The sequence below is a fragment of the Electrophorus electricus genome, chromosome 21 (genome assembly GCF_013358815.1).
Source record: "Electrophorus electricus isolate fEleEle1 chromosome 21, fEleEle1.pri, whole genome shotgun sequence".
Taxonomy (NCBI): domain Eukaryota; kingdom Metazoa; phylum Chordata; class Actinopteri; order Gymnotiformes; family Gymnotidae; genus Electrophorus; species Electrophorus electricus.
In genome coordinates this window covers 10,590,819-10,615,649 of record NC_049555.1, presented here as the reverse complement: position 1 = coordinate 10,615,649, position 24,831 = coordinate 10,590,819, and the positions used below count along the sequence as shown (strand labels likewise).

Below are 24,831 nucleotides of genomic sequence, written 5' to 3'. Positions count from 1 at the left end.
AGTAAATAGCGTTAGCGTTGGCTAGCTGTGTGACTTTACGGTGCATTTAGTTGAATTTCTAATCACGTATCAGTGTTTCGCACAACTAATAAAACACATTGAATCCATAGTGTAGTTTAGATTTTTCTACTGAGAGTTTCACATAACAATCTTACCTGACTGTTTGATAGTTAGCTAACCTAGTTAGATAGCGTTAGTTTGCGAACCTACATCTGTCAGGTGACCCGGTTTGAAAAGACATCGATCGGGGTTTGGTCCATTTTTCACGAATAGTCTTTGGACTTTGGTCTGAGAATGAGTCCTAATTACATCATCCCATCATATGAAATGTGAACCAACTTTCTCCTTTAGTTAAAACTCTTAACTGACAAATTACCGTGTTAAATTGAGATCTTAAATTGAGATACGTTGGCATGTGTCAGACTTAGCGGTTAAATTTAGGCAGTACAGCGACTCCACTTCTGCTTGATGAATTTGGATTTATTTCTGTGGCCAGAAAACCACACGTTCAAATCTGCTTCAACAAAGTAAGGACGCGCAGAAATGACAAACGTTTTGACTGTTAAAATTGACATTTATTTAATTCTGTTTTGTACAAATACTTGCTCGTTCTAATTTTTTTTGACATGCACCTTATAGATAAAAGAGCATATGAGACCTACAATTAAATTTCTCTGCCTATATTACGTATTTCAGTTTTAACGATTTTGACCATAACTTGAGAAACTTGAATATTTGGAACTATTCTGGACAATTTATTTTTGTGCCACACATGAAGAAACTGGGTTTGGTTAAAAACATACTGTACAAAAGAAAGCTATTAAAACAAAATGCCGAGCATATGTAAAGATGAACACTACAATCTTTTCTTATAAACTAAACTAGGGTTGATGTCTCTAGTTACATTGTAATGCCCCAGTCCTCGTGGAAGCAATATTACAAAATTTCCATCATTTTGATTATAACAAACAAAAACAGATACTTGTATATTTACAAAATTCAAGTTTGACTTTCTGCGATATTAAAAAGTGCATCAAAAATAATTAGGTAAAAAAAAATTAGACAAGGAAAAAAATCTCAATATCAATCAACATTCTTTGAAAGTATAGATAATTATTGTTATGAAGGACCAATAGTAAGGTAATTGCCTCCTAGGGCAATATGAATGTATTGTTATTTCTGAACACCACATGAGGACATTCTATTGAAACACTGTAGAAAAAAAATCCAAAACACTATTTATTTTCATATCAATAAATTATAAACACTGCAAAAAACAAAAACAAGGAGCTAGTTATGCCAGTGCTTAATGGTACATCTTGCATGTCTGTTGACATCATTACAAAAAGCAAGCCAGGCCTTGTGAGAACCTTTGCTTCCCATTCCCTGCACTCTCTTTTTCCAACGTGTCCTACTTTCAGAGAAAAAAAGGCACAGTAAATGTTGCTGCTGTGAACAATCAAGGCCCTCTGAGTTTTTTTTTCCTGTGTGTTTGGAAAATAAAGCATTTAATTTGGCAAAAGAACAGTGGTGAGTCAGTAACATGTGAAAACTCATATTCCCAGAAGTCTTTGTCTTGAATGTGTTTCCCAGACATTTTTCTTTTAAGTGATTTCCCAAGAATAATAGTTTATTTACTTATTTTTGAGTGAGGGACTAAAGCCTATGTAGAGTGTGATTGAAGAATTGGGGAGTCATTTCCAAGTTCGTTGTGTATGGCTCAGTAAGCAGTGCAGGCCAGGAGAAGGGCGTTGCAGTGTTTTTCTTTTTGTTTGGTTTTTTTCTCATGAAAAGCAACAGATCATCCAGTGCACAGAGCAAATCCTCCATTTCCTCCCTCTCTGTCTGTCTCATGTTTAACTTCATGAAAGTCTCTCTTCATTACATTTGCCCTTTTCCCCCTCTCTCTCTTACTTTAACTTTCTTTCTTTACTCATTTACCTGTCTTGCCATCCATCCATCCACCCATCCATCCATCCATCCATCCATCCATCCATCCATCCATCCATCCATCTTCTTTGTTCACTCATTCCCCACTCTAGAGACATGTAGTGTAATTGTGGGACGCTCCCTGAGAGTTGAAGCAGGTTGAACCCTGTGGGTAGCCTGCGTTATCGCTCCTCTGCCACCTTCCCATTGGCCTCGTTTTCCACCTCCTCTCTGCGCTTCTGCCTCTGGAAAAAACCTAGCTGTGGGAAATGTAGGAATAGGCGAAATTCATGATTCACTTCACCACACAACCTTTGAAAAATATTCCATGTGCAATACTGCACACTGTAGAAGACTATTACAATACTGCATTTTGCTTGTAGATGAACATAATATAATCTATGAAATCAGGAACACTTGATAAGAGTGTTAAAAACTCTCATGTTTGATAAAACCTGTGCAGGTGCCTTAATAACAAATCTAGAGTAATTGCAATTTTAAAGTGTCATAGGAATACATAGAATGTTATTACCTTCCACAGAGCTAGAATAAGGAGGGAGAGTAGCAGCAGCCCTCCTAGTGTACTGCCAATTATAATCCAGATGGGAATACGGTAATCTTCCTCTTTCCTAATCTCCAGAATTATCTAAGGTAAAACACAGATACAGATACAGACAAGTTAAACATTCCATATTAGTATGAGGAAACATTGTAGGTACATGGGTTCTTGGGTACCAATTAAAATGCCTCTTAGACTAGTCTCCCTGGGAGAGGTAAATTTTAGATAGGTGACATCAGTATTTAGTGTAATCTGTTGTGATGCCCATAGATGGCAGCATAGAACAACATGAAAGAGAACAGCTGCATGGTGGTCTGTTGGTCCTTTCGGTCCTTGGGTTCCAGACTGTTTGAGTGTGCTGAGAAACGTGCACTCCCTCAGCAGTCAAAGGGGGTGCTGGCACCCGGAACACCAACACATTATCAAAGCGAAGGCCCCAGGCAGATGAGTGTTACAATGCTGCTTGCACAAGCCTAGCTCAGCAGATATGTTCAGTTGGGCATAGTTTCAGTTTAGTGTAGTCCAGGTCATTGCATTCATGTACACATTATTAGAAGATTTAAAGTCTACATAACAAACACATGATGCTAATCACACAGGTTCTGTGCCAACAGTTATGTATGTAGTTTCACCTACCAGTAATCAGTACTCATGTATAATACACTTTTATAAAAATGTATTTACTTTAAAAACTGAGAAATTCTGGTAATGTTCACGTCTCATTGTTTATTTTATTAATGGCCTTTTGTAAAACCTTTTTTCCCCCAGTTGGACAAAGCCTGCTCACTAACCTGCTGTTACAAAATATTAACTATCGGAAAATGACTACATGCAGAAAGTATCTGCAGACACCATAATATATATATATATATATATATATATATATATATATATATATATATATATATATATATATATATATATATATTTTTACACCGCCACCTGCAATTCATCTTACATTTTGCCAAAACACTCTTCACTTTAATAAATAACAAATATCTTAATAAACAAATTATTAATTGCTTGATTAATGTTAATTAATGTCATAATAAATTGCCTGATTTATTCAGGACTGTGACTCACGTGTCTGACGGGTCTGTCTTCATGAAGGAACATGGGGCTAGCAGAGCTCAGCTCCATCGAGGCCGTTGTTACCAGCTCCAGCGTTTTGAACTTCAGCTGCGTGTGAGAGAAAAAACAAACAAACAAAAAACATGGGAGAGAGAGAGAAAGAGAGGGAGAGAGAGAGAGAGAGAAAGAGAGAGAGAGGGAGAGAGGGAGGGAGGGAGAGAGAGAGAGAGAGAGGGAGGGAGGGAGGGAGAGAGAGAGGGAGGGAGGGAGGGAGGGAGAGAGAGAGGGAGGGAGGGAGGGAGGGAGGGAGAGAGAGAAGCAGACAGGCAGATCGAGAGCAGATGTTTATCAGGGACATACAAATGTAAAGTAAGTATTAATTAGTTGTGTTACAAATACACAGTTGTTTTCCCTGTATGTGCCAACTATTTTGACTGGTGTTAATGACTGTAGGAAATTGTGACCTAAAGATAAACCTCCCTCACCATACAGTACAATAGAAGGACACCTCAGTCCAGTGCCCAGAGCAAACAGGCCAGACAAAACAGCCATATGTAGACTTATGTCTGTCAAATAGCATTTTTTGTATAAGGTCTTTTTTGCTCTGGTTAAGTCTAGTCAGACATAATTGTAAAAGACACAATTACATGAATTACACATTTTGTCTATAAGGTGCAGCCTTAAATGATACAGCATTGCTGGATGTTTTTTTGTGCATTTTCCATGTAGAGTGCTTCCCAGTATAAAGCTCAGAGCCTTGCTATCAGTGATTGTGATGCCTACTCACTGCATGGAGAGAGTCAACACGTAGGAACCCACTGATCGTCATGCTGACATCCCTGTAGGAGGTCAAGTTCACAGTGCACTGAACTGGCACAGTCAGGGTGTTGGTGTAATTCTGAACACAAATGAACGTGTGCACACACACACACACACACACACACACACACACACACACACACATTAATGTTTCCTCCATTCACAAGCATACTTATGTACAGATCAAGTGCAGCCACTTTTTTAAAATGCTTGAAACCGAAGTTTTACTGACACAAGTCCCCTTTAATGACTTTTAAAGATATTGCCAAACCTAATGAATCTGGTTAGTAGTGGTGGTTGAGGATAAGAACCAGAGCTAAGTATACACACTATTTACAGTTGCATTCACAACACCCCAGCGAACATTTTTAATGGATAAACCATGTGGAATTTCTGCTCTGCATTAAATAAAGCAGGGCCTTTTGGATGATGGATGACTGAAGTTTGTTTTGAGATTCGCATGCCTGGTAGAAACTCTTATCCACACATGGTGAGCAAATGGCTTTCACAAGCAACGACATCACAAGACGGACATCTCCAATTACACAAAGTTTCAAAGCCACAAATACATTAGGAACGCAGGCATCTAGCCATAGGTGAGAGAAAGGAGCCTTACCAAACGTGAGACGCGGGTTAGGTCTTCTGGTGATGCTCGACTATGTGCTACGTGCTGAGTGGGAATGCACTGAGTTCCATCTTCCTGAGGGTAGAAGAAATGCAGAGTTACTCCAGCCAAGGTTACTGGATTTCTCAACCTACGGTCCTCTGCATTGCTTTTCAGAAACAGAATCGTCATTGAATTGAGTTCAGAAACTTTCATTTGGAAGGCCTTGGTAATATACTGTCCGTTCACTTAACTCACACTTAAAGCTCCATTAGCCTTAAGAAAATTCGGTGAAGTTTTGCTTTCAGAGCAGGCCAGATAAGAATATAAACCTAAAAAAAATACTCATTGTGTCTTTAATCATTACTTTTCTGTTCACATTTAAATCACTCTGAATCTTGCAACGGTACTGTAATATAAGACAATACTGTTATTTTTAAATGGATAATTCACTATCAGGTAATGTTTGGATGCACAGTTCTTCAGCTCATTGTTTCTGTTCACCTGGTCTGTGTAGAAATCTTGGATCTGCAGCAGCTGATTCCCATTTTTTGTCATTTCTGGGATCATAATGTTCAGTTGGAGGTTTCTCACAGGGAAGTGACCCAGGTTCTGGAGCTGAGCAGTGCAGATAAATGCCATTATTGACCCTGCAGTTCTCCAGCTCAACAGGGAAGAAGGTGAGCTGCACTCACCTGGAAGGTGAAGTTGAAAGGCGGCTGCATGTCTGCAGGCTTCTCCAGAGAGAGGTCCGCTTTGAGCTCCCAGCGTGGTGGACTGGAGGCCCTGACATAAACAGAGGCCTATCACATCTCACTTTCGCATATCCATTGTGTTTTGCTGAACTGTGATTCACATGCTCAAGCAGCCACGTGTGTGTACGTACAGAACGCACACCCGCGCACACACACACACACACACACACACACACACACACACACACACACACACACACACACACACTTGGTGACTGACCTTGTGAAGAGCAGGTCAGCTTCATATCTCAGTGTGTAGAAAATGTGGTTGCTGTTGTCATGCAAAGCCACCTCCTCCCCATCACTGCAGGGAGAGTGAAGGAAACATTTAAATCTCAGCAATTAAATCTCTGATGTAATCTGAGGTCACTTTGGGAAAAATTCTCCAGAGCAACAATGATGTCTTGTGATCAGTTTGTATATTATGTGTCAAAATGATGGCCATTAGTACAGACAGAAGTGCAGTCCGAACCCAGACTGTAAAAGTTTAGAGTTCTGAGAACAGTCGAGTACACCTTACATGTAGCTTGATTCTACTTCTGTCACAATAATGTGGGATATTGCGATCTGCTTTTCTCCCTCTCTCCCTCTCTCTCACACACACATTTTTCTGATCATTTGTATTGCTTTTATTAGTTTATTGATACTTTTGATGCTGGTTCCCTATGCTAGCGCATGATCCTTAATCAACAGCAGCTGGAAAGCCATATCAGATCAGTATACCATGCGTGTATGCATTTTTCATGGTAATGTATTTCATATTTTGCTGTACATATTGTAATGTATGTTTTCTGTGATACATCGCAGATAGACACATAAGAGATATAAACACCCTAAAAGGAAGATGGCAGGGAAATATGTGAGAAGAATGCTAATTAAACATCACAACTGTACTAAGGTATAGGCAACTGATTGCAAAGCCATATCAGAGATGAACTGATGGCAAAGGCTTTAGTACATATTTGCAGGGTGATACAAATATATATTGGATTTAATGGAATAGAAGGGGTTTCAAATAACTGGGTATTAAGGTGGCTATCCTGAAACTTGTGGTTTGACAGATACTGTTTTCGGGGGCTTAAAGGCACTTCATAACTTAAGACCTGTGAAGTTTGTGTGGGAAAGAGTCGATATAATGTAATTCCAAATTTGGCAGTGCCAAACCACCTATTTCCTTAATTCTCTGTAATTTGCAGAATAAGAGGATCCTTGTCCCTGCCAAAACAGCTCACAATAAGGTCTAAAAATGTTAAGATGGACCAAAGAGCTGTGCTGTGGACTAGACACAGTTCCTGCAGAGCTTTACCTGCTGGCCTCCAGAATGACCTGAACATGGTCCAGCAGCACAAAGTTATTGAATTCAAACTCCAAACGAAAGGTGACCTGTTGAAGGACAGAGAGAGAGATACGGAGAGGCCGAGCGACAGAGGAAGAAACAGACAGAGAAAGGAGAGACAGAGACAGAAAATAACATTAAAACAGAGAGAGAATGATAAAGAGAGAGAGACAGACAGAGAGCTAGAGACAGAGATAATATCACTGTGTGGAGGGAGGTATAAGTGATTGGCTGATCTGTGAAAATGGCAGGTGTAGACTACACAGGCGTACTGGGTATAGATTCTGACTGCATGTGGATGACTGAGTGTGCAGCTCTTCAGCAAGGGAGACCTTTACCCTCGCAACATCACCAGTGCCAGCTTTACACGAGGGTTTAGCAGTGAAGCTGGCAATAACCTGCTGTCAGTCTGTGGTCCAGACTCAGAGCTGGCACTGGCTCTTGCACCAGGGTGAGTTGCCTTACTCACAAACATGCACACATCGATTCTTCCCTACATGCACACACATGTGCAAACATGAATGTGTGGTAAATTTCTCTTACACAAGCTTGGCGGGGAAAAAAATCATATCCAAAGTGCATGGTGAGAATGGCACCAAATTCCAGCTGTATCTCGATCTGGAATACTGCGGTTATCAGAGCACGATGATGATGACCCCTGCAGGGTCAAGGACATCATGGTGCTCTGATAACTGCAGTATTCCTTGACCCTGCAGGGTCAAGGACATCATGGTGCTGGAATTTGGTGCCATTCCCACCACACACTTTGGATATGATTTTTTTCCCCGCCAAACTTGTGTAAGAGAAATTTACCACACATTCATGTTTGCACATGTGTGTGCATGTAGGGAAGAATCGATGTGTGCATGTTTGTGAGTAAGGCAACTCACCCTCGTGTAAAGCTGGCACTGGTGATGTTGCGAGGGTAAAGGCCTCATTGTCTTTATGTTTTGTGGGGCTGACCAAAATGTGCCACATTATCTCCTGGGCACAGGTTGATACAGGGATCACAGGAAGAGAAGGGGATTCTGGGTAATTCTTTTGTCACTGCTCTACCCCAAAATTGTTTTCATGTGGAAGAAACAATAGCAAACAGAGGAAAATACTTTCTGCCTTCTGGTGACACCTGGGAAAGTATGGGAACTCTTTTGTTTGCCTTTCCTCTTGTCTTTTTCTTCAGTAGCTTCTTAACCTGTTCATAGGCCATTCAAAGTTGAACCACATCTCCAACAGCTCCAATACCCAGTAGAGTTTCTCCAAAACATCCGGTCAATGAATCCAAACAGGAAAAAGCAGGTCACCATTTTGCCACTGAAGCGAGAGCCCAGTGGTGAGCTGATTTCTGTACTTATGTTCAGGGACTTCTGGGGCTTTTCTCTCCAGAGACACAGTCACCATCTGGACAAATTTCAAGCCCTCACTCAAGTTGTACTGGAGAAGTGTAAGCAGAGGCTTATGGATTTTGCCAAACAGAATGAGCCTTACTACCCTCCTAGTCTTAGAGTGCAGATGACCCCGAGAGTATCCTAATGTTTTGTGCAGTATTTTAGCCATAGCCATAAAGAGAGACAGAGAGCAAGAGAGAGAGTCTCCCCAGCAGTCTCTCTGTTTGATGCTCTCTCTCTTTCTCCCTCATCTGTTCTGGTGAAGTAAGACATGACCAGGCAACTGATGGTCTTGGCAGCATGCTACAGCACTGTTGTAGAAAGTAACCTCCATGTAGGTTTGTTTTTGAAGGTCCCAGAAACAGAGTGGAGCTCCTCAGTTTCACCTCTGTAAGGTCAGCATTAGCACACACAGCAATAAAGCATCTGTCTGCTAGTGGCGCATACACATGCCACATTTACAGTCTTTAGACTTATGACCAGGTTGCCTCTAGCTGGAGCGAACTCTCTGTGGCTGTAGATAAAACACCCACATCAAGATAAGATAAAGATAGACCAAGATTCCTCACTCAAGTTTAAGAAGAATCAGAGGATGAGAATGATGATCACATGCTAAAAATATAGATTTGACTAAATGGAACTGCGCTGTAATCATTTGGCAGTGACACTTTACTGATGCAAGCAAAATGTTTTTGTGCCTGTATTTGTTCTTTGATATTTTTGGGGAAGATAACTGCTTTCCTGTGTGGTTTGTTAAGTTAGAATGTTCATGGCTACTCATTATTATTTTTCTACCTCTTTGGTAGTTCTAAATGCTGGCCATGCTGTATTACAGAACTCTACTCCTACTGCACTCAGGCATTAGGAAGTTGACACAAAGCCAAATTTTGGAGTGAAGCATTTTCCCACTACCATAGTGGACACTACTAATTTTTCCACTACCACAGTGGACACATTTTCCACTGCTGGAAGCTGTGGTCTTACGGAACATCCCATGTCTTTTTTCTTGTCCAACATTTCCTCCCACTCCTTATGCACACACACACACACACACACACACACACACACACACACACACACACACACACACACACACACACACACACACACACACACACACACACACACACACTCTTGTTCATTCTTTTGTGTGTCATTGTCAGTGTATGATAAGTATGGCTATGGGGTGAGGACTGATGCTTCTTTGCATTCACTCTCTCGAGTCTTTAATTAGAGAAAGGCTGAAGTAAGCCTCTATGAAGCTTTAGTGGATCTATAAAACATTAGTGCAAAAATAACCACAAAAGAATTTGAGGAGAGCTGTGCTACCACATAGCGACCAAGGCCTGAGTTTACATCTTACAGTGCAAAACCCCATTCAAAACCATGTTCAACCATTCAAAACACTGGTGTAGTAGGCAGTAATTCATGAAGTGCATCAGTCAAACATGAGCCTCTAATTGCCATATATCTTTTCTGAACTTTTCTGTGTGGAAAAAACAGAACTCTGTAGCAGTTATTCTATTCAACAGAATATCAAACTAACAAAACAGCAAAAATAGGAAAGTATTGAGTACATACATCATTTACAGGCAAGAGAGGGTTTTTTGGACACATAATAAGGTAAATAAGCTGCACCAGACGTCTAGGTCTGACTGTTTTGAGCAGTTTTATATGAATGAAGTTGTGTTTTGCTTTCTACTACAGTGAAACACAGAGGTCATAATAGTTCAAAGGTACATGCAGTCACACTGACCTCAGACCAGTTTCAGGGGCCCAGGACTCGGCGCATGGACGGGAGGCTGCTCACCTGCGTCTTAGCCCTCATGAAGGGGCTGCTCACGTTGCAGAGCTTCTGGTTTCTCCACTTGTCCCCACCGCGACAGTTGATCTTTGTGTCGGAGTTATCCTGCACAATGAGCAAAGTCACTTCTGGTAGAGGAAAATATTGAGCAGAGTTCTCAGTGCTCCATTTGGATGTAATGGCTATGCCAGCAGTGTCTGGTGTTCTACCTTCACTATAAGGCTGGAGAAGTGAAGGTTTCTGGAGTATGAGATGTTGAGGCGGGCTCCGTAAGCGTTCTCCCCTTGGTTCTCCAATCGAGTGTCCACAACCATCTTCCGCCGGGAGCCCTCGATCACTCGCTCAGTGACTTCAGCTGGGGGCCCTCGACACAACACACTGCCTGCGCGAAATGCGTCCCCACAGAACTGCCTAATGTAGGCGAGAAGTATAAATGTGTATGATTGTTTGTGTGTGTGTGTGTGTGTGCGCACGTGTGTGTGTCCGTGTGTGTGCTTGTGTGTTTGTGTGTGTGTATGTATGTATGTATGTATGCATGTTTATGAGGTGCATACTTGGGTGTATGTCTGTGTGTTTGTGATCATACTTTCGGTTTATTAGATCAGTCTGGGACTGTATCACCAGGTCTGGAACACAGTGATCATCCTCATCACAGCCGTTCCAGAAAGGAAGCTGAAAAAACAACAACGTCAAAAAACAACTAAGACAAACATCAAACTCATGAACTAGTGGCATGAAAAACAAATGAATCATAGAGAAATAAAAGCCCTTAATTATGTGTTTAGCCATATGATTTTCTGCAACTAAAACACATTGTTTTGCTGAAGTTTTCAATCAAACACTAGCAAATGTCATGCTTACTTTGTTTACCAACTGATCTGCATTTGATTGCCATTTTCTTTATACAATCAAATATGAGCAAACACAGATCCCAGAGACAGATGGCAGCGAGAGACCTGGGTTTTGAAGGTGGTTGGCCAGCTGTCATCGAGCGTGGGACCATGGTCTGGATCCTGTAAGCCTGTTTCCACTGTAAATATGATGGGTCTGGCATAGTCCACTGTGTCCTGGAATAGCAAAGGGAATATGTCAACCCGCTCACATACACTGAATTGAAAATTTTTTGTGCTGTCTTTGGCTCACAGGGTTTTAGAATGAAGATGCACAAACTGTCTTTTAATCAACTATCTAGTGTTGTGTTTGTTGTGGGGCCATAGCCATGTCCGATGGGTTGCAGGAGTGTTGAGAGCTGCATATAAGCATGACCCTCTCTGTCTTCAGATGCCCCGAACTGGTGTGAGGCGATCTGACGGCATGTTCCTGAGGAAAGAGGAGCAGTAAGCTCACCGTTACGTGGAAGTAGATGTGCTCACAGGCCTCCTGCTCGGAGAGTAGTGTGAGGTTCCGTGGCTGCTGCTGTCTCTCCGAATCATCCAAGACGGCGCGGGGGTTAAAGCGCTTCTCCTCGATCATGGCGCTGTACCAAAAAGCTAGAGATACACATGGAGCAAGGTCTTTAAGCAAGTAACGTGGCCTGGCCAGAAATCATTACATCCACTGACATACACTTACTTATATTAGAAATGACAATTTGTTAGAAATCACTTGAAAGTGATCTGTGGCCTGTGGATGTGCTCATCCTTCAGTCCTTCAGTAATGGTCAGTTTCTGAGCACAGAACTGCTGCTGGCTGGATGTGTTTGGGTGGTGGGTGTCTATCAAACTGCTATGCCTGATAAACTAGGGTCAACCCCCACAGTCCTGTCAATGCCATGTCAGAGTTTTTGCAGTGTTAAGAGAATGAGCCACCACCCAAATACTTGGTCAGCAGTGCTTCTGTGGTCAGCACAAGGTAGGTGTTTTTAATAAAGTGACCGGTGAGTGAATATTTCGATCAGGTATGTTGACATAAATTATAATTCAGTTACTCAGCAGCTGAGGTTTGACAGAATGATCATGACTGAAACTTCTTCCTGTGCAATATCTTCTTACTATAAATTCCCAACTCCTCACTTCCATTCTTATTGAAGTTTTCCCATCCAACCCTCTCTCTGGTTTTCAGGAAAGGGAGTACGCTGCAAATCAAAAGTAACCCAGAGTTTCACAGTCGCTCCCAACTGAGGAAGTAGGGAGTAGGAATTGTAGAAAGTGATGTCAGTGTAGTATATAGTAGGAAGTAGATGTCAGTATGGTCCACTCTTGCAAAAACATCGATTAGAACATTCCAGCGTTCATGACTGTGTAACGACCTGCACTGGCTGGCCCTCAGCCTCCACACAAGTGGATTTGCTGTGTGCAACATCAACTTTCTTAATGAAACCCCAGAAATAAACCAAATGCATGCAGCGCCCGTGCAGTTTATGGCTATGAGCCCTGATTTAAGAGCCACTAAATATAATCCCAGGAAAATCTCTGACATATGAATGCAGTGATAGAAGGAATTTAAAGTACATGAAGGTCTTTGGCAAAGAACAAGCACAAGTCAGTCTAGATCTGTAATTGCTAAGTTGAGACTTTATAAAGTACATTGAGTGATCTGAGTGTACTACCTCATCACTGAGTAGATCATGGTTTTTAACAGACATCCAGCATTTGCATTGTCTTGCTCAACCCTCTGTTGTGTCTTAGAAAGAAATGGCCTGTAAAACTCCATGGTGAAGTCCAGTCACAAACACATCTCTGACACTACAGGTCATAAAGATCTACATTCAAATCTACGTTCTTAAAATTGACCTTAAGAGGATACACTCTATTGAGGGAAGAAACTCTATGAGATATAACACAAAATCGGCTGTAACCTACATGATAAACTTTGAAGATTTATTTCAATAAACAGAATGCCATGAAGACTTGCTTGAAGCTTACAACGTAGTGTATTTGAGGACGGATTTCCACAGTCAGATGACAGATAACCACAAAGGCCCACCATGGCCTCCCTCACACATGTGAACAGAATTAGCATCAGGCATGACAGTGGTGGGCAAGCACAAAGAAAGTGTGCTTCTCCATTTAGTGAGTCAGCAAATCCATCAGCTTGCCTCCCTTGTTGACCATTCCATACCAAACGTGTGCACAACCATTTCTTCATTTCACACGTAGGACGCTGCATGATGGAGATGCCCGGGGTCACAGCGGTTAACCCAAAACACGCAGCCCCGAGAGCCGAGGGAGAAACCGAATCTGTGCTGCGAGTCTCTTAAAACACAAATCTGTGAGCAGAGAGGCTTTGTGTCACACTGCATGTGGGCTAGACATGCCATAATACCCTCAGAGACTCAGCGCAGGTCCCGCAAAGCACTGCCACAAGACCGGGGCTTCCTGGCTTTGGAGCAGACAGAGGCACTGGGCACTGTGCCTGGGAACTGAGATGTAAGGGACACGTAGAAACACTAAGAATAATGCAGGCACCAGTTTAGACCCACAAGAAAATGCAATCTGTATTAACTGCAACCTTCTGAATGTCCAGAGCACAGTGGAATGGCTGGCCTGGAATTAAACACTACTAGAGTTTTGGACCCAATTTATATCAAGAAAAGATATTCCACCTTGTATTAAACACAGCATGCTATCAAAGTAGGGAAGAGTGAAAAATCAGTTTTTTAAATTCTGTGTTATTTTAGACTTTAATTCAGTGCTATTTCAAAAACAAACTCACTTTATAATCTAAGATCCAGGATTCCTAGATTCACCTCAACTTGCTTTGCAGTTGTAGGTTTTTCCTCCCAAGAAAGGGCTTGAGTCAACAAGCCCATTAAATGATCAAAAGCCCACAGTGTGTCAAACCATTCATCTCCTGCTGGTATTTCTAAAGCCCTAAAATGCTCTTCCTGGCAACCTCAGATGAACTGAGCTGTGAAGAGGCAGTAGTTGTTTAGGTTACTGTCTCCACTAACACTAATGCCCTAATAAAAAAGGAGTTCTCATCCATTTAAATAAAGAGAAACAGCTATGGAAACAATTGTAGTCTCTTATGCAATACCAAGTCTGTGTGTGAGAAAGAACTCTTTCCAAGTACTTATCTGGGTGATCAAAATATTCTATGTTGAGATCCAACAGTAAAACATATGGTCCCAGCTCACAAAAGCCATATTAAGTTCCCTTTAATGAGCAGTTGCTAGATCTGGGATAGGCTTATAATAAAAAGTGTTAATAGGCTTCACCAACTTCCAGTTACTAACTCCATCCACCTTTGAAGTCTTTGTGGCACCTTGCCATGGCGTTACTATGGATATTAGATGGTGACCCTGAAGACTGACCTACTTCCTGTGTGGCTTTGATAGGAGTCCTGGCAGTAATGTTCAGGCACACGATGGCCGACATGCACGTGACGTCCTTCCCTCCACGCTGGCAGTCCTTGTTGAAGACGTTGATTTTGCTGGGCTCAAATCGCACATTGGCATGGACGCGGATCACACTGCGGGACCTTGGACATGGGACAAGACAGCAGAGAAAGGTCATGACAGGGGGTCACATGCACAGGGGGCCTTACTTTCTGGGGTCTGGGCCGCGTCAGGATGAAAGCATCAGTTTCCTCCGAGCACACAGCCTCGGGTTGGGTTTTGACAGCTAAGAGTTCACCCACCAGAGCAGCATAGCTGCTCCTAGGGACCCCACTGCCAGATCCACCAGCCTGTCTCCATTCATGTCCATCATCCCATGAATGCTCCGCCCAAAGTACTGCAAACCAGAGGTTAGCTCTGTCGCACCGATCCTCTGAGGGAGATGGAAAGACAAACTGCTTGAAATGAACTCTCCTCTGTCCCCATTTCAGTAAAGTTCAGAGGTAACACAAGCATTGCAACCAATTGAATTATATTTACAGAATTTGTCAGACACTGTTATTCAGAGCAACTTATATATTTATGTATGATAGTATTGGGAACTGAACCCATGACCTCAGTGTCTGTAGCACCTTGTTACCTGTTTATACTTGCGCAGGATCCGGTTGCGATGGCTGTTGTAGATGTAAATGGCACCTCGGTGCTCATCCTCCAGTGGAGCTCCCACTACCACATCATTAAAGGAGTCTCCATTCAAGTCCGGCACTGGGGCCAGCGCAGAGCCGAACCGTGCATTCTGACCCAGGTCAGGCAGCTCCAGCGCTCCCTCCAGGATGAATCGGGGCTGCAAGTGCACAGGTCAAGGAGCTTCATTAGTGTCGGAATGTGAGAGCACTTACAATTTTCATCGTGTGCCATGAGACCCACCAAATAGGTTTACATGTGGATAGCATTTTTTTTGTCACATTTCTAAAGAACTCTCTCTTGTTTATTGCCTGTTACATAAAATTCCTTTTTCAAGGCTAAACACAAAACACAAATATGTATACAAGAATTCAAAATGTTTTTCTGCCTCTTCCAGTAAAAACAGCCTGAAACCTTATGGTGTGCATCAAAATATTTTTAATACCACATGCACTACACTCCCAGAGGATATCTAAATACGGAAACCAGTCTGTTAACGTGGCCAGACTTGCAAGGTCAAATGAATAAAATGTGAGTGATTACCACTTAAGCGTCTTTGGCTGCAGGAATACCTACAGAGAAGGTGAAGTCTGTGAGAAGACATTTGCCATACCTTTAAAATCAATTAGTCTGTTTAAGGACGGAAAGTCTGAGAGAAAAGTGCAGTTCTTCATAGCAAAGACTCTACATGTCAGCCAAGTATTCGGGAGCACAATTAGCCGCACACGTCCCCCTCCTCTCTGGGAATACCATCCCTCTCTCATTAATATACTGCCCTGGGACTCCAAGCACATGAGATCACTCGTGTTTTTTCTTCTCTTGAGAAGGAGGGAGAGGGAGCACAGCAGAGGGAGGGGTGAGACGCAGAACGAGAAGCAGCCCTTGGGCTTTAGTGGCCACTTTGAGCCCATAAACATACCACCTCTGTCTTTTCCTTCTGCCTTCTCAGCCCCTTAGTGCACGTAAATGCAAATGTGCCCAAAGGTCAGCCCTCTGTTCACTGGACTGGCGACATAAATATGTCATTCGAAATCAGCAGCTCGGGCCATACTGTATCCACTGAAATGCACATTGTGACATTGTGTTCTAAGGACTTTGAATCTGGGTTGAAATAATTTTCTCTACAGTGGTTCTCCCCCTTAACTTGCAGATGCTCTGGAGTGATAAAAAACATTTAGCTGACAAATCATGAAATCTGGACTTGCATCTTCCTTTTTTCTCCTGGTGGATCCTACTGCCTAACTTCAAGCGAGCTCCAAACAGCGGATGGTAAAACATGTCCAGCTGGAAGAGAGAAGCAGGACAATCCGCAGCTCTGCTTCAGACCCAGGAACCGTCCGGCAATGTGCAGCCGCCTGAGCGCAGCCACCAGAGTGGCGCTGCCTCCCTGCAGTGGCAGGCAATCGTGCCAGAGGGACCACGCGATCTGCCGGGTCCAGCACGCACTTGGAGTCTAAGGAGGACGCGGCACGGTGCTGGTGTGAAACCCAGGCTGGCAGATGCCAAACGTCTGTTTGTGGTCTCTCGTTGAGAGGATCTTAATAAGGGACTCAGGGGAGAACCATTTTAAAACTGCAATGGGCTCAGTTCAAACCCCGGATATGAGATTAGTGATGTTTTCTGCTTGTAAGAGATTATCGCACAAAAGACCTCTGGCCACAAATGTTCCTCATCAATACATAAACCAAAAGAAATACTTTTAACTGTAAATTGCTTTTGTAAGGTTAGGTCATTTTTCATGACATAACCTTTATTTTGAAAATCTACTTTAAAGACTATGATTTGCTCTTGTACTCCTCTGCCCTGCTGACGTACAGCTAAACTGGGCTTGCTGTGTGCTCACCTGTTCAGTGATTCTGTAGATGTAGACTTTGCCCCTTTCCCAGCCTCTGCTAAAGAACATAGGGGCAGCGACCAGCAGGTTGTCAGTGACTCCATCTCCATCGATGTCTACTGGAGCAATCTCACTGCCATAGTAGGAGCCAATCTGTACAGATGCAGAGAGTCAAGGCTGCAGGTGTGTGGGAATCACAGCAACACAGAACACAAACCTTTTAAACCTGTTTTTTTGGGGGGTTTTTTTAACACAACCCTGAGTTAATAGACATGGACTTGTATATGATGTGGACATACAAATGTCATAAAAGCATCCGCCTCCGAACCTATAGGGTGGGCAGTGATAAACACTGTGAGGACTCCCAGATTGCAGAGCACCTCTACAGACGTGATTTTGTTAAAATTGCATTATTAATAGTTGGAGATGGTCGAATTGTATGTATGTGTGTGGGTCAGTTTAGTTGAGTCTAATTTAGTTGTGTGCAGAAATGTGCTTACCATCTTCGTGGAATGCATGTCTTTTGGTTACCCTCCCAAGTTAAGTTCAGCTCCCTTTCTGCTAACTTGTAGTTGGAATAAATCTTTTTCTTCAAGCAGAAATACCTTCTGTTAAATCTCTTTCTCCACTGACGTTACAGTGTTAAACACACAGAAATGACAACTCAGCAGATGAGTTGCAGAATGGCCTCTGTGTCAGCATGGGGCATGTTTGTGTGTGTCTGTGTTTTGAAATGCACTCCATGATTGGACGCACATGGGCTTTCTATGGAGTCTAGACTGCTACGTGGCCCCCAAAAAGAAATCATTGTGGCTGTGTGGGAATAACATTACTACAGCCTTTCTTGGATTTTTAGCCTGGGCTCCTTGATGCTAGTTTCCACTACTGAAGCAGTACTCTGCTATAAGTGTTCTCAGGAATATTGGCATGAGATACGCTGCATTTTATGCACTCTGTCATCTCTCAGTTGACACTGACTTGCAATCCAGCACGGGGGTCAACCATTGTTTACCCAGAGAGGCCGGATATCTGGTCTCTGTGCTACTGTTTATAAAAGAGTAAACAGTGTTTACAGTGGAAAGCGCATTTCCTCTGGATCGTCCAGTGGTCTGGCAAACTAAAAGGGAATGCTTAGGCTTTGTAAGCTTATAAACGAAGAGCTGAAATGTTCAGAGTAATTGGAAAGTGCACATCAGCCTAAATGGTTCAGGCAGTAAATGTGCCCGTCCATGCGTGAGAATGTGTGAATGTGTGTGTGTAAAACGCCCATGGCTTGTGTGTGAATAGATGTGTGCGGGCAGTGTACGCTAAGGCTGTGTAGATTTGTGAGGCAGAGTTGATCTGTGGGAAGGGTGTGTAGTTGCATGAAACAGTGTGTGGTAAAGCTGTTTAGATGTGTGAAGCAGTGTGTGGTAAGGTTGTGCTGTAAGGCTTTGTTTTAAGGCTGTGCTGTTTTGCTATAAGGCTCTGCGGTAAGGCTGTGTGGTTGTGCCATAAGGCTGTGTGGTTGTGCCGTAAGGCTGTGCGGTTGTGCCATAAGGCTGTGCAGTAAGGCTGTGCGGTTGTGCCATAAGGCTGTGCGGTAAGGCTGTGCGGTTGTGCCATAAGGCTGTGCGATAAGGCTGTGCGGTTGTGCCATAAGGCTGTGCGGTAAGGCTGTGCGGTTGTGCCATAAGGCTCTGCGATAAGGCTGTGCGGTTGTGCCATAAGGCTGTGCGGCTGCAGTACCTGCTGGCCTTTCAGTGAGTGCAGTATGGTGAGCTCCCCTGTGTTCTTCAGGGTGAAGATGATAACTTTGCCTGTGTGGTTGAAACGTGGAGCTCCGGCTACGTAAAGCTGCCCACTCCGTGCTGACAGCACTGACGTCACCGTATAACCTAAAGCCATGATTAACGGCAGAAAAACTAAACTATCAATATAAACCAATAAAAAATGACTTTTTTTCTTTTTAATATGGCAGCTAATGTAAAATAATATTATAGACCTTACTAAATCTTACAGTAGTAAAAAATATACAGTATGAAGAGAATGTATGAAATAAAATTCTGCAGTATTTCAGCTGTTGAGCTTTGAGAACGAATGGTGCAGCCAGCAGAGCCTGAGGTCCCTGTGGTGCTGTGTGCTAATGCAGAAGAGATACCACTGCAACTAAACCTCCAATCATTTAGCCATCAGCCTTACTCAGACACAAGGAGATCTGGTTATAGGGGCACAGTGGGGCTTTTACCCTACCGCTCATGAGTGGATGTATGAGAGAGAGAAAGTGAGAGAGAGAGAGAGAGAGAGAGAGAGAGAGAGAGAGAGAGAGAGAGAGAGAGAGAGAGAGGGAGAGAAGCAAATGAGCAGAGCAGTTTATAGACAGAGCTGTAAACCACAGAACCTGCATACATTTACTACATGGCTTTCGTCAACAGAGCGCGAGATGGAGAACCCACAGAGACAGAGAAAGTGAGAGGATGTGCAATGCAGGGAGCATAAAGAGAGGGAGAGGAAGGGGCAGATCGAGGAGCTAGATAAATATAAAAAAAGCAGCGGGATGTTTGGCTGACACAGTGATGAACGTAGATATCTTCCTAATATCTACCAGAGTAGTACACTGCTGAATCAGCAAGTGTGTCAAGGTGAAGGAAGGTACCCAAATATGCGCCATGGTTCTTTAGCTCCTCAGGGAACTCCTCTGCGTAGGAGGACTTAGGCGGGACCACTTTTCCATGACGGGTCTCCTTCAGGATCGCTCCGTTCCAGTCGTACGCTCCGACCGCCCCCACCAGGATCCCATCCTGTGGGGAAGACGACCACATGCATGCACCATGATGTCACCTTCAGACAGCCAGCTGCACACTTCCTGCTTTGCAGCATGTGCATCTGCATCCATGTTGAGTTTCAGCAGCTTAATCCTAAAATTACTTTAATTGAGACCCACTGAACCTTGTTCATTACTGTGATTAATAACTATTAAAATCTATTGTACATAAAGGACTCAAATTGGTCAAATTAATCAAATATTACTGACAGAAATGTTGATTTGCTAGAAAAATAATGTAAACACAATTATGCGGATTACTGTAACTATGTTTAATCAATAGCCACGACAATGCTTGCCATGAGAAAGACTGTACAATTATTCTTTTTTGACTCACGAACATATTTCACAATTTTTGTACTGCGTTACAGCCTGACCAGGTCAATTTGAAGCAGCCAGTCTGAAATAGTGAAATGCCCACTGCACATTTTCCAGCGGTTTATGCATAGCAAAACACCACAAATACCTCGTAGCCCACTGGAACTGATTCTAAATCAATATTATAGTGATTCACTAACTCTACCATTTCACACAGTACATATTTTTGGGAAGGCTGTATATATGTGTTGAAGAGTATTGCCATGGAAACTGCACAAACTCTAAACAACCCCGGTTTTTAGTGCTGCAGTTAAATCTCTTTTATTTGGCTATGAGAAAAAACTCAGACAGCACAGTACAACAGCACTGCAGAAATTGTACTGTGTGGCTTATCTGAGGATCTATTTAAAAACAGTGACTAAGTCACTGAGGACACACAGGACCATGAACTGAAACAGACTCATCACAGTGCTCTGCTGAGCTTAGTGAATCACAGAGCTAATAACCACCAGATTGAGCACCAAGGATCCTTACAGGGAGTCTAAGACAAATCACAGTGGTTCATAAATCATGGCTTTGTTGCTGCATCTTGATACGTGTGTAACGATGTCCAATGATAAGTTAAAAAAAAAAAGGGGTCCTTATCTGAAATGCTATTCTAAATGCAAGAGGAAAACAACAATCTGATAAAAAAAACTCTTTCAGTATAAAACCAAGAAGAGTGAGCGTATCGTTAGGAATACACTGCTGTTTATATCAGTCAGCACGCCACCTGAACATCAGACTAGATGTACGATTAGCTGACCAAACCATGCTCTGAGATTAGGGGTCTAGAGTGTGTTTGGTGCTGGTAGAGAAGGTGGCATTTGGTGCTGGCAGCACCAAGCTCATGGGTTTGAGTCCCAGGGAGTGTACATGCTGATAAACATATAAATCCCTCTGGATAAAAGGGTCTGTCTCCCAAATGCTTTCATTCTAAGTGTTTTAAAAATGTATCAAAAGCTTTCATTGGACAATTTATTATTTAGACTTATGACCTTATGAAATGCTTTGATCTGTCGATATGCTGTGTATCATGTACTATTATATCTACTATTATATCTTATATCTAACAACTTATACCTAAGACAATTTAATACTACTCTTTCTCTTTTTGGGAATTAGTTATAAAGAAATATCAGGCTTCATTATTGCATCAGTTTACAGCAAGGCCCAGATCACCTTCCCTGGTGATTACCAACAGCCAAAGCAAATAAACATACACAGCAAATGTGATGACTCAAGACCGCACAGCACAGTGGAACATCTAAATTCAAATGTCTTAAGCCATATTTTAAGGTGGCAGAACCCAGCTTCAGCAAAAACCATCTGCGTTCCCCCCCCCCCCCCCCCCAAAACTCAAAGATCCTTTCCAAGAAGTTAAGAAGTTAATCCTCTTCTCAACACTCAGGTTGCCTCTGAGCAAGTGCTATCCCAGGCCTTCGGTAGGCCGAAGGATGGGATCACCGTCTGGAGTTTTCCTAGCTACTTTTTTTTCCCCGCAAAAGCAAAAGCTTATATATTTATAATTCCCGTGGCAGGTTGGGCCTCATCTGTGGTGATGGATTGGAAAATCGGGGCAGTTGCATCAGCAGAAGTGTAGCCTGGACACCAATGAAGATAGGTAGCCTTCAGCCCAGAATGAGAGTAAAACTACAGTACACTCTGGCATGGGCTTTGGATGCATTGCCTTGGATGGTTCTGCAGACTTGCAGCTACAGTTTGGAGTGCGGGGGACTGTCGGAGGACAAGCCAGCTGTGTCAGCTTGTGAGCCAGCAACATTCACACTGCTATCAGCTGCAGGCCTGGGAGAAAAATGCATGCTGGAAAAGAGAGGTCTAATTTTCCTTTCCAACTCTTGAGGAACACTTCCTCTTTACCACTCACTTTAGTGTTCCACCCTTGTTGGAAGAAAGCGGAGTCTTTTATTCATGTCTTTTGGAACGAGGATGGGAAAAAAAGTCCTGTCTGCATTGTCAGTGACAGAGACGGGAGGGAGTCATATACAACAATGAATTCAAGAGCCATGGCAAGAAATATGGCTCAAATTGTGGAGCCTGGATATGGCAAGTCATGGAAAACCAGTATGTGTAGGAAAGAACTGGAAAAGACAAAAGACAATTGAACACAGGCAGACAAAATGATAAGACAGGCAAACAGCAATGCTTACCTCAACTATATGTGTGGAGAAACCAGCTTGTGACATCTGCAGACCAAATGCTGTCCCGTTCTTACTGGTTCCTACCGACCAAGCATACAGTGAGCTCAGAGTGAGTGCAGAGGGAGGTGAGGGAGTCCTTAACTGGCTTAGAACTCCCTATGCTGCATTTCAGCTGAGCCTTAGAGTGTCTAGCAAGAGTTATGACATAGAGGAACTTTCAAAGTTCAGAGATTTACAGTTGAGAACAATGTGGAGATGTTGTAAAAGTTTTATAGACTAAAGCTTTTTACTGTGTAGTGGGCAAGAGGCCACGTGGTCCATGAAACCATGCAGGTGTTTAGCAGAGAACCCGCTACCTTCCAGACTGAAGATCCTTTCTCCCAGAGCATCTACAATGTCCTTCAAAGCAGCTTCATCAGTTACATTGAAGAAATGCTTGTCATCTGGGTCACTGGCGATGTACTTTATCTCGTTGAGGAAAGCCTCGGGGTTGATCCCTCGCCGGTTGTAGTAGCCCAGCACCTGAGAGGCAGGGACAGAGTCCAGACACTCAGATGGCAGCCTGCCACTGCCAGCCATTAGCCAGTCTGGGGCGCCTTCCATGCCTTAACTTAATCCTTCTCGGGGCTAATTCCATTTCAGCTCCGCCAGTGTAATGTCAATTTAAGAGAGGCTTAGACATATTGCTACTGGGGAATGAGCCCGTGTCCCGTATTCCGCTGGTGTCAGCAAATAAATGTTATGTCAGAGGTTCCCTGGCCTTGCAGCTGTGCCTGAACTCTAACTGTCCACCTCATTATCCCAGTTTGAAACTGAGCATTTGATCAGTACCAGACCAGCGCCAGGCACACTAGCCCTGTTGCTTTGGAAGAGACCATTCACACATACAGTTGCAGCTCTTACAGTGGACAGAGGTGAGAGAGAGAGAGAGAGAGAGAGAGAGAGAGAGAGAGAGAGAGAGAGAGAGAGAGAGAGAGAGAGAGAGAGAGAGAGAGAGAGAGAGAGAGAGAGAGAGAGAGAGAGAGAGAGTTCTTTGGCTTCTCTAGGTTTGGATGAGTATTAAACCAGCATACATTACTGAGACTGGCAATACCTAATGTCCATAAGGCTTCCAGGGCTTCAGTTCCATCTCACTGAAACGGTTCTGCTATGGTTCAGTGAGCAGTGCATGTAGATGTTTTATTTAGTTATCTACTAATGTCCTTAAGCAAAAAGAATGAAAAGTGTGTGGCATGGAGTGGACTCACAGCTATGGCGTATCGAATGATGCCGTCTTTCTCGCTGTCCTCGATGACCTGTTGCAGGTTCGGACTGTCGTGTGACTCCCCGTCCGTGATGACGATCATGACCTTCTTCGCTCCTCTCCTCCCACCCCGTTTAAAGGCCTCAGATCTGAGGAGATGCAGGGTATGCAGTCACTGGCCAACCATTTTAGCTCTTGTTGTTAACAACAATTTGCAGTTAGATTCTCCAGGGTGAGAAAAGTCAAGTATTGAAGTTCTATGCTTTCAATCCTGCATTTATACTATTGTATTGTATAGCATTTCAATACTACATTTCTAGTAAGAGTATGTTTCTTTGTAATGCATCAGTAAAATGCTGTCTGTAGATGGATTTGTTTTTGTGCTGGCATATGTGTATCTCCATGTTTAAAGCGTATGTTTGCGTGTTTATGTGTGTGTGCGTGTGTAGTACCGAGCCACACTGATGCCCAGGGCAGTGTTGGTCTCTTCCCCACCTCTCTGGTCTATCTTGCGGGCAGCTTTCACCACATCTTCTACTGAGCGAAAATCATTCAGCTGGAACTCAGCCACTACCTTCTCCCCATACTGCACCACACCAACCTACACACACACACACACACACACACACACACACACACACACACACACACACACACACACACACACACACACACACACACACACACACACACACATTCATGCATGCAAGCACACACATGCATGCATGTGCAAATATACGTCAATAATGTCATTTTAGACTTTATTCCATCATTCCATTATTGTAAGTATTATTAAATGCAAAAAATAAATCACACCTTGGGTACATTCCTGGATACTAAGTCCAGATCAGGTAGAGTTTATAGTCATCACTTGAAACCTAAGTGCATTCAATTTCTCCACTAAGTAGAATATGCTATCATCAACCAACAAAGCCCTTAGCAAAGACACGGTTTTGTAGCACACCTGTATCTGTCCAGGTCCAATGTAGAACTTTTGCAGGATGTTGATGAGAAAATCTTGAACTTCATACCAGGGGTAAATTGAGTTAGAGCCATCCAGAACTATCACAATGTCCATATAGGTTTCACATCCTGAAAGAACAGTTTTGTAATTGAGACATTTTGCAATTAAGAATGTCATTCTCATTAAAACTGCTAAGCACTGAAAATTGTTTTAAGAAACTAAATATTAGTCTTTCACAAATGT

The 24,831-nt window shown here is 42.9% G+C and overlaps 1 protein-coding gene across 1 annotated transcript in view; it reads right to left on the bottom strand.

The window, feature by feature from the left end:
• Positions 1-567: 567 nt before the first annotated feature.
• itga11a (integrin, alpha 11a) overlaps positions 568-24,831 on the bottom strand; it is a 40,158-nt gene continuing 15,894 nt past the window's right edge. Inside the window, exons 6-30 of the mRNA XM_027017700.2 lie at positions 24,589-24,716; positions 24,077-24,225; positions 23,629-23,773; positions 22,738-22,903; positions 22,391-22,461; positions 19,695-19,839; positions 18,788-18,936; positions 17,069-17,212; positions 15,182-15,385; positions 14,844-14,974; positions 14,518-14,684; positions 11,610-11,752; positions 11,219-11,329; positions 10,849-10,934; positions 10,472-10,673; positions 10,269-10,367; positions 7,044-7,120; positions 5,958-6,041; positions 5,678-5,768; positions 5,487-5,600; positions 4,995-5,078; positions 4,347-4,457; positions 3,572-3,667; positions 2,462-2,575; positions 568-2,189 (exon numbers count right to left, since the gene is read on the bottom strand). Of these exons, the coding sequence (XP_026873501.2) occupies positions 2,112-2,189; positions 2,462-2,575; positions 3,572-3,667; positions 4,347-4,457; positions 4,995-5,078; positions 5,487-5,600; positions 5,678-5,768; positions 5,958-6,041; positions 7,044-7,120; positions 10,269-10,367; positions 10,472-10,673; positions 10,849-10,934; positions 11,219-11,329; positions 11,610-11,752; positions 14,518-14,684; positions 14,844-14,974; positions 15,182-15,385; positions 17,069-17,212; positions 18,788-18,936; positions 19,695-19,839; positions 22,391-22,461; positions 22,738-22,903; positions 23,629-23,773; positions 24,077-24,225; positions 24,589-24,716 (3,089 nt within the window). The 3' untranslated portion in view covers positions 568-2,111. The remainder of the gene's footprint in view (positions 2,190-2,461; positions 2,576-3,571; positions 3,668-4,346; positions 4,458-4,994; positions 5,079-5,486; positions 5,601-5,677; positions 5,769-5,957; positions 6,042-7,043; positions 7,121-10,268; positions 10,368-10,471; positions 10,674-10,848; positions 10,935-11,218; positions 11,330-11,609; positions 11,753-14,517; positions 14,685-14,843; positions 14,975-15,181; positions 15,386-17,068; positions 17,213-18,787; positions 18,937-19,694; positions 19,840-22,390; positions 22,462-22,737; positions 22,904-23,628; positions 23,774-24,076; positions 24,226-24,588; positions 24,717-24,831) is intronic.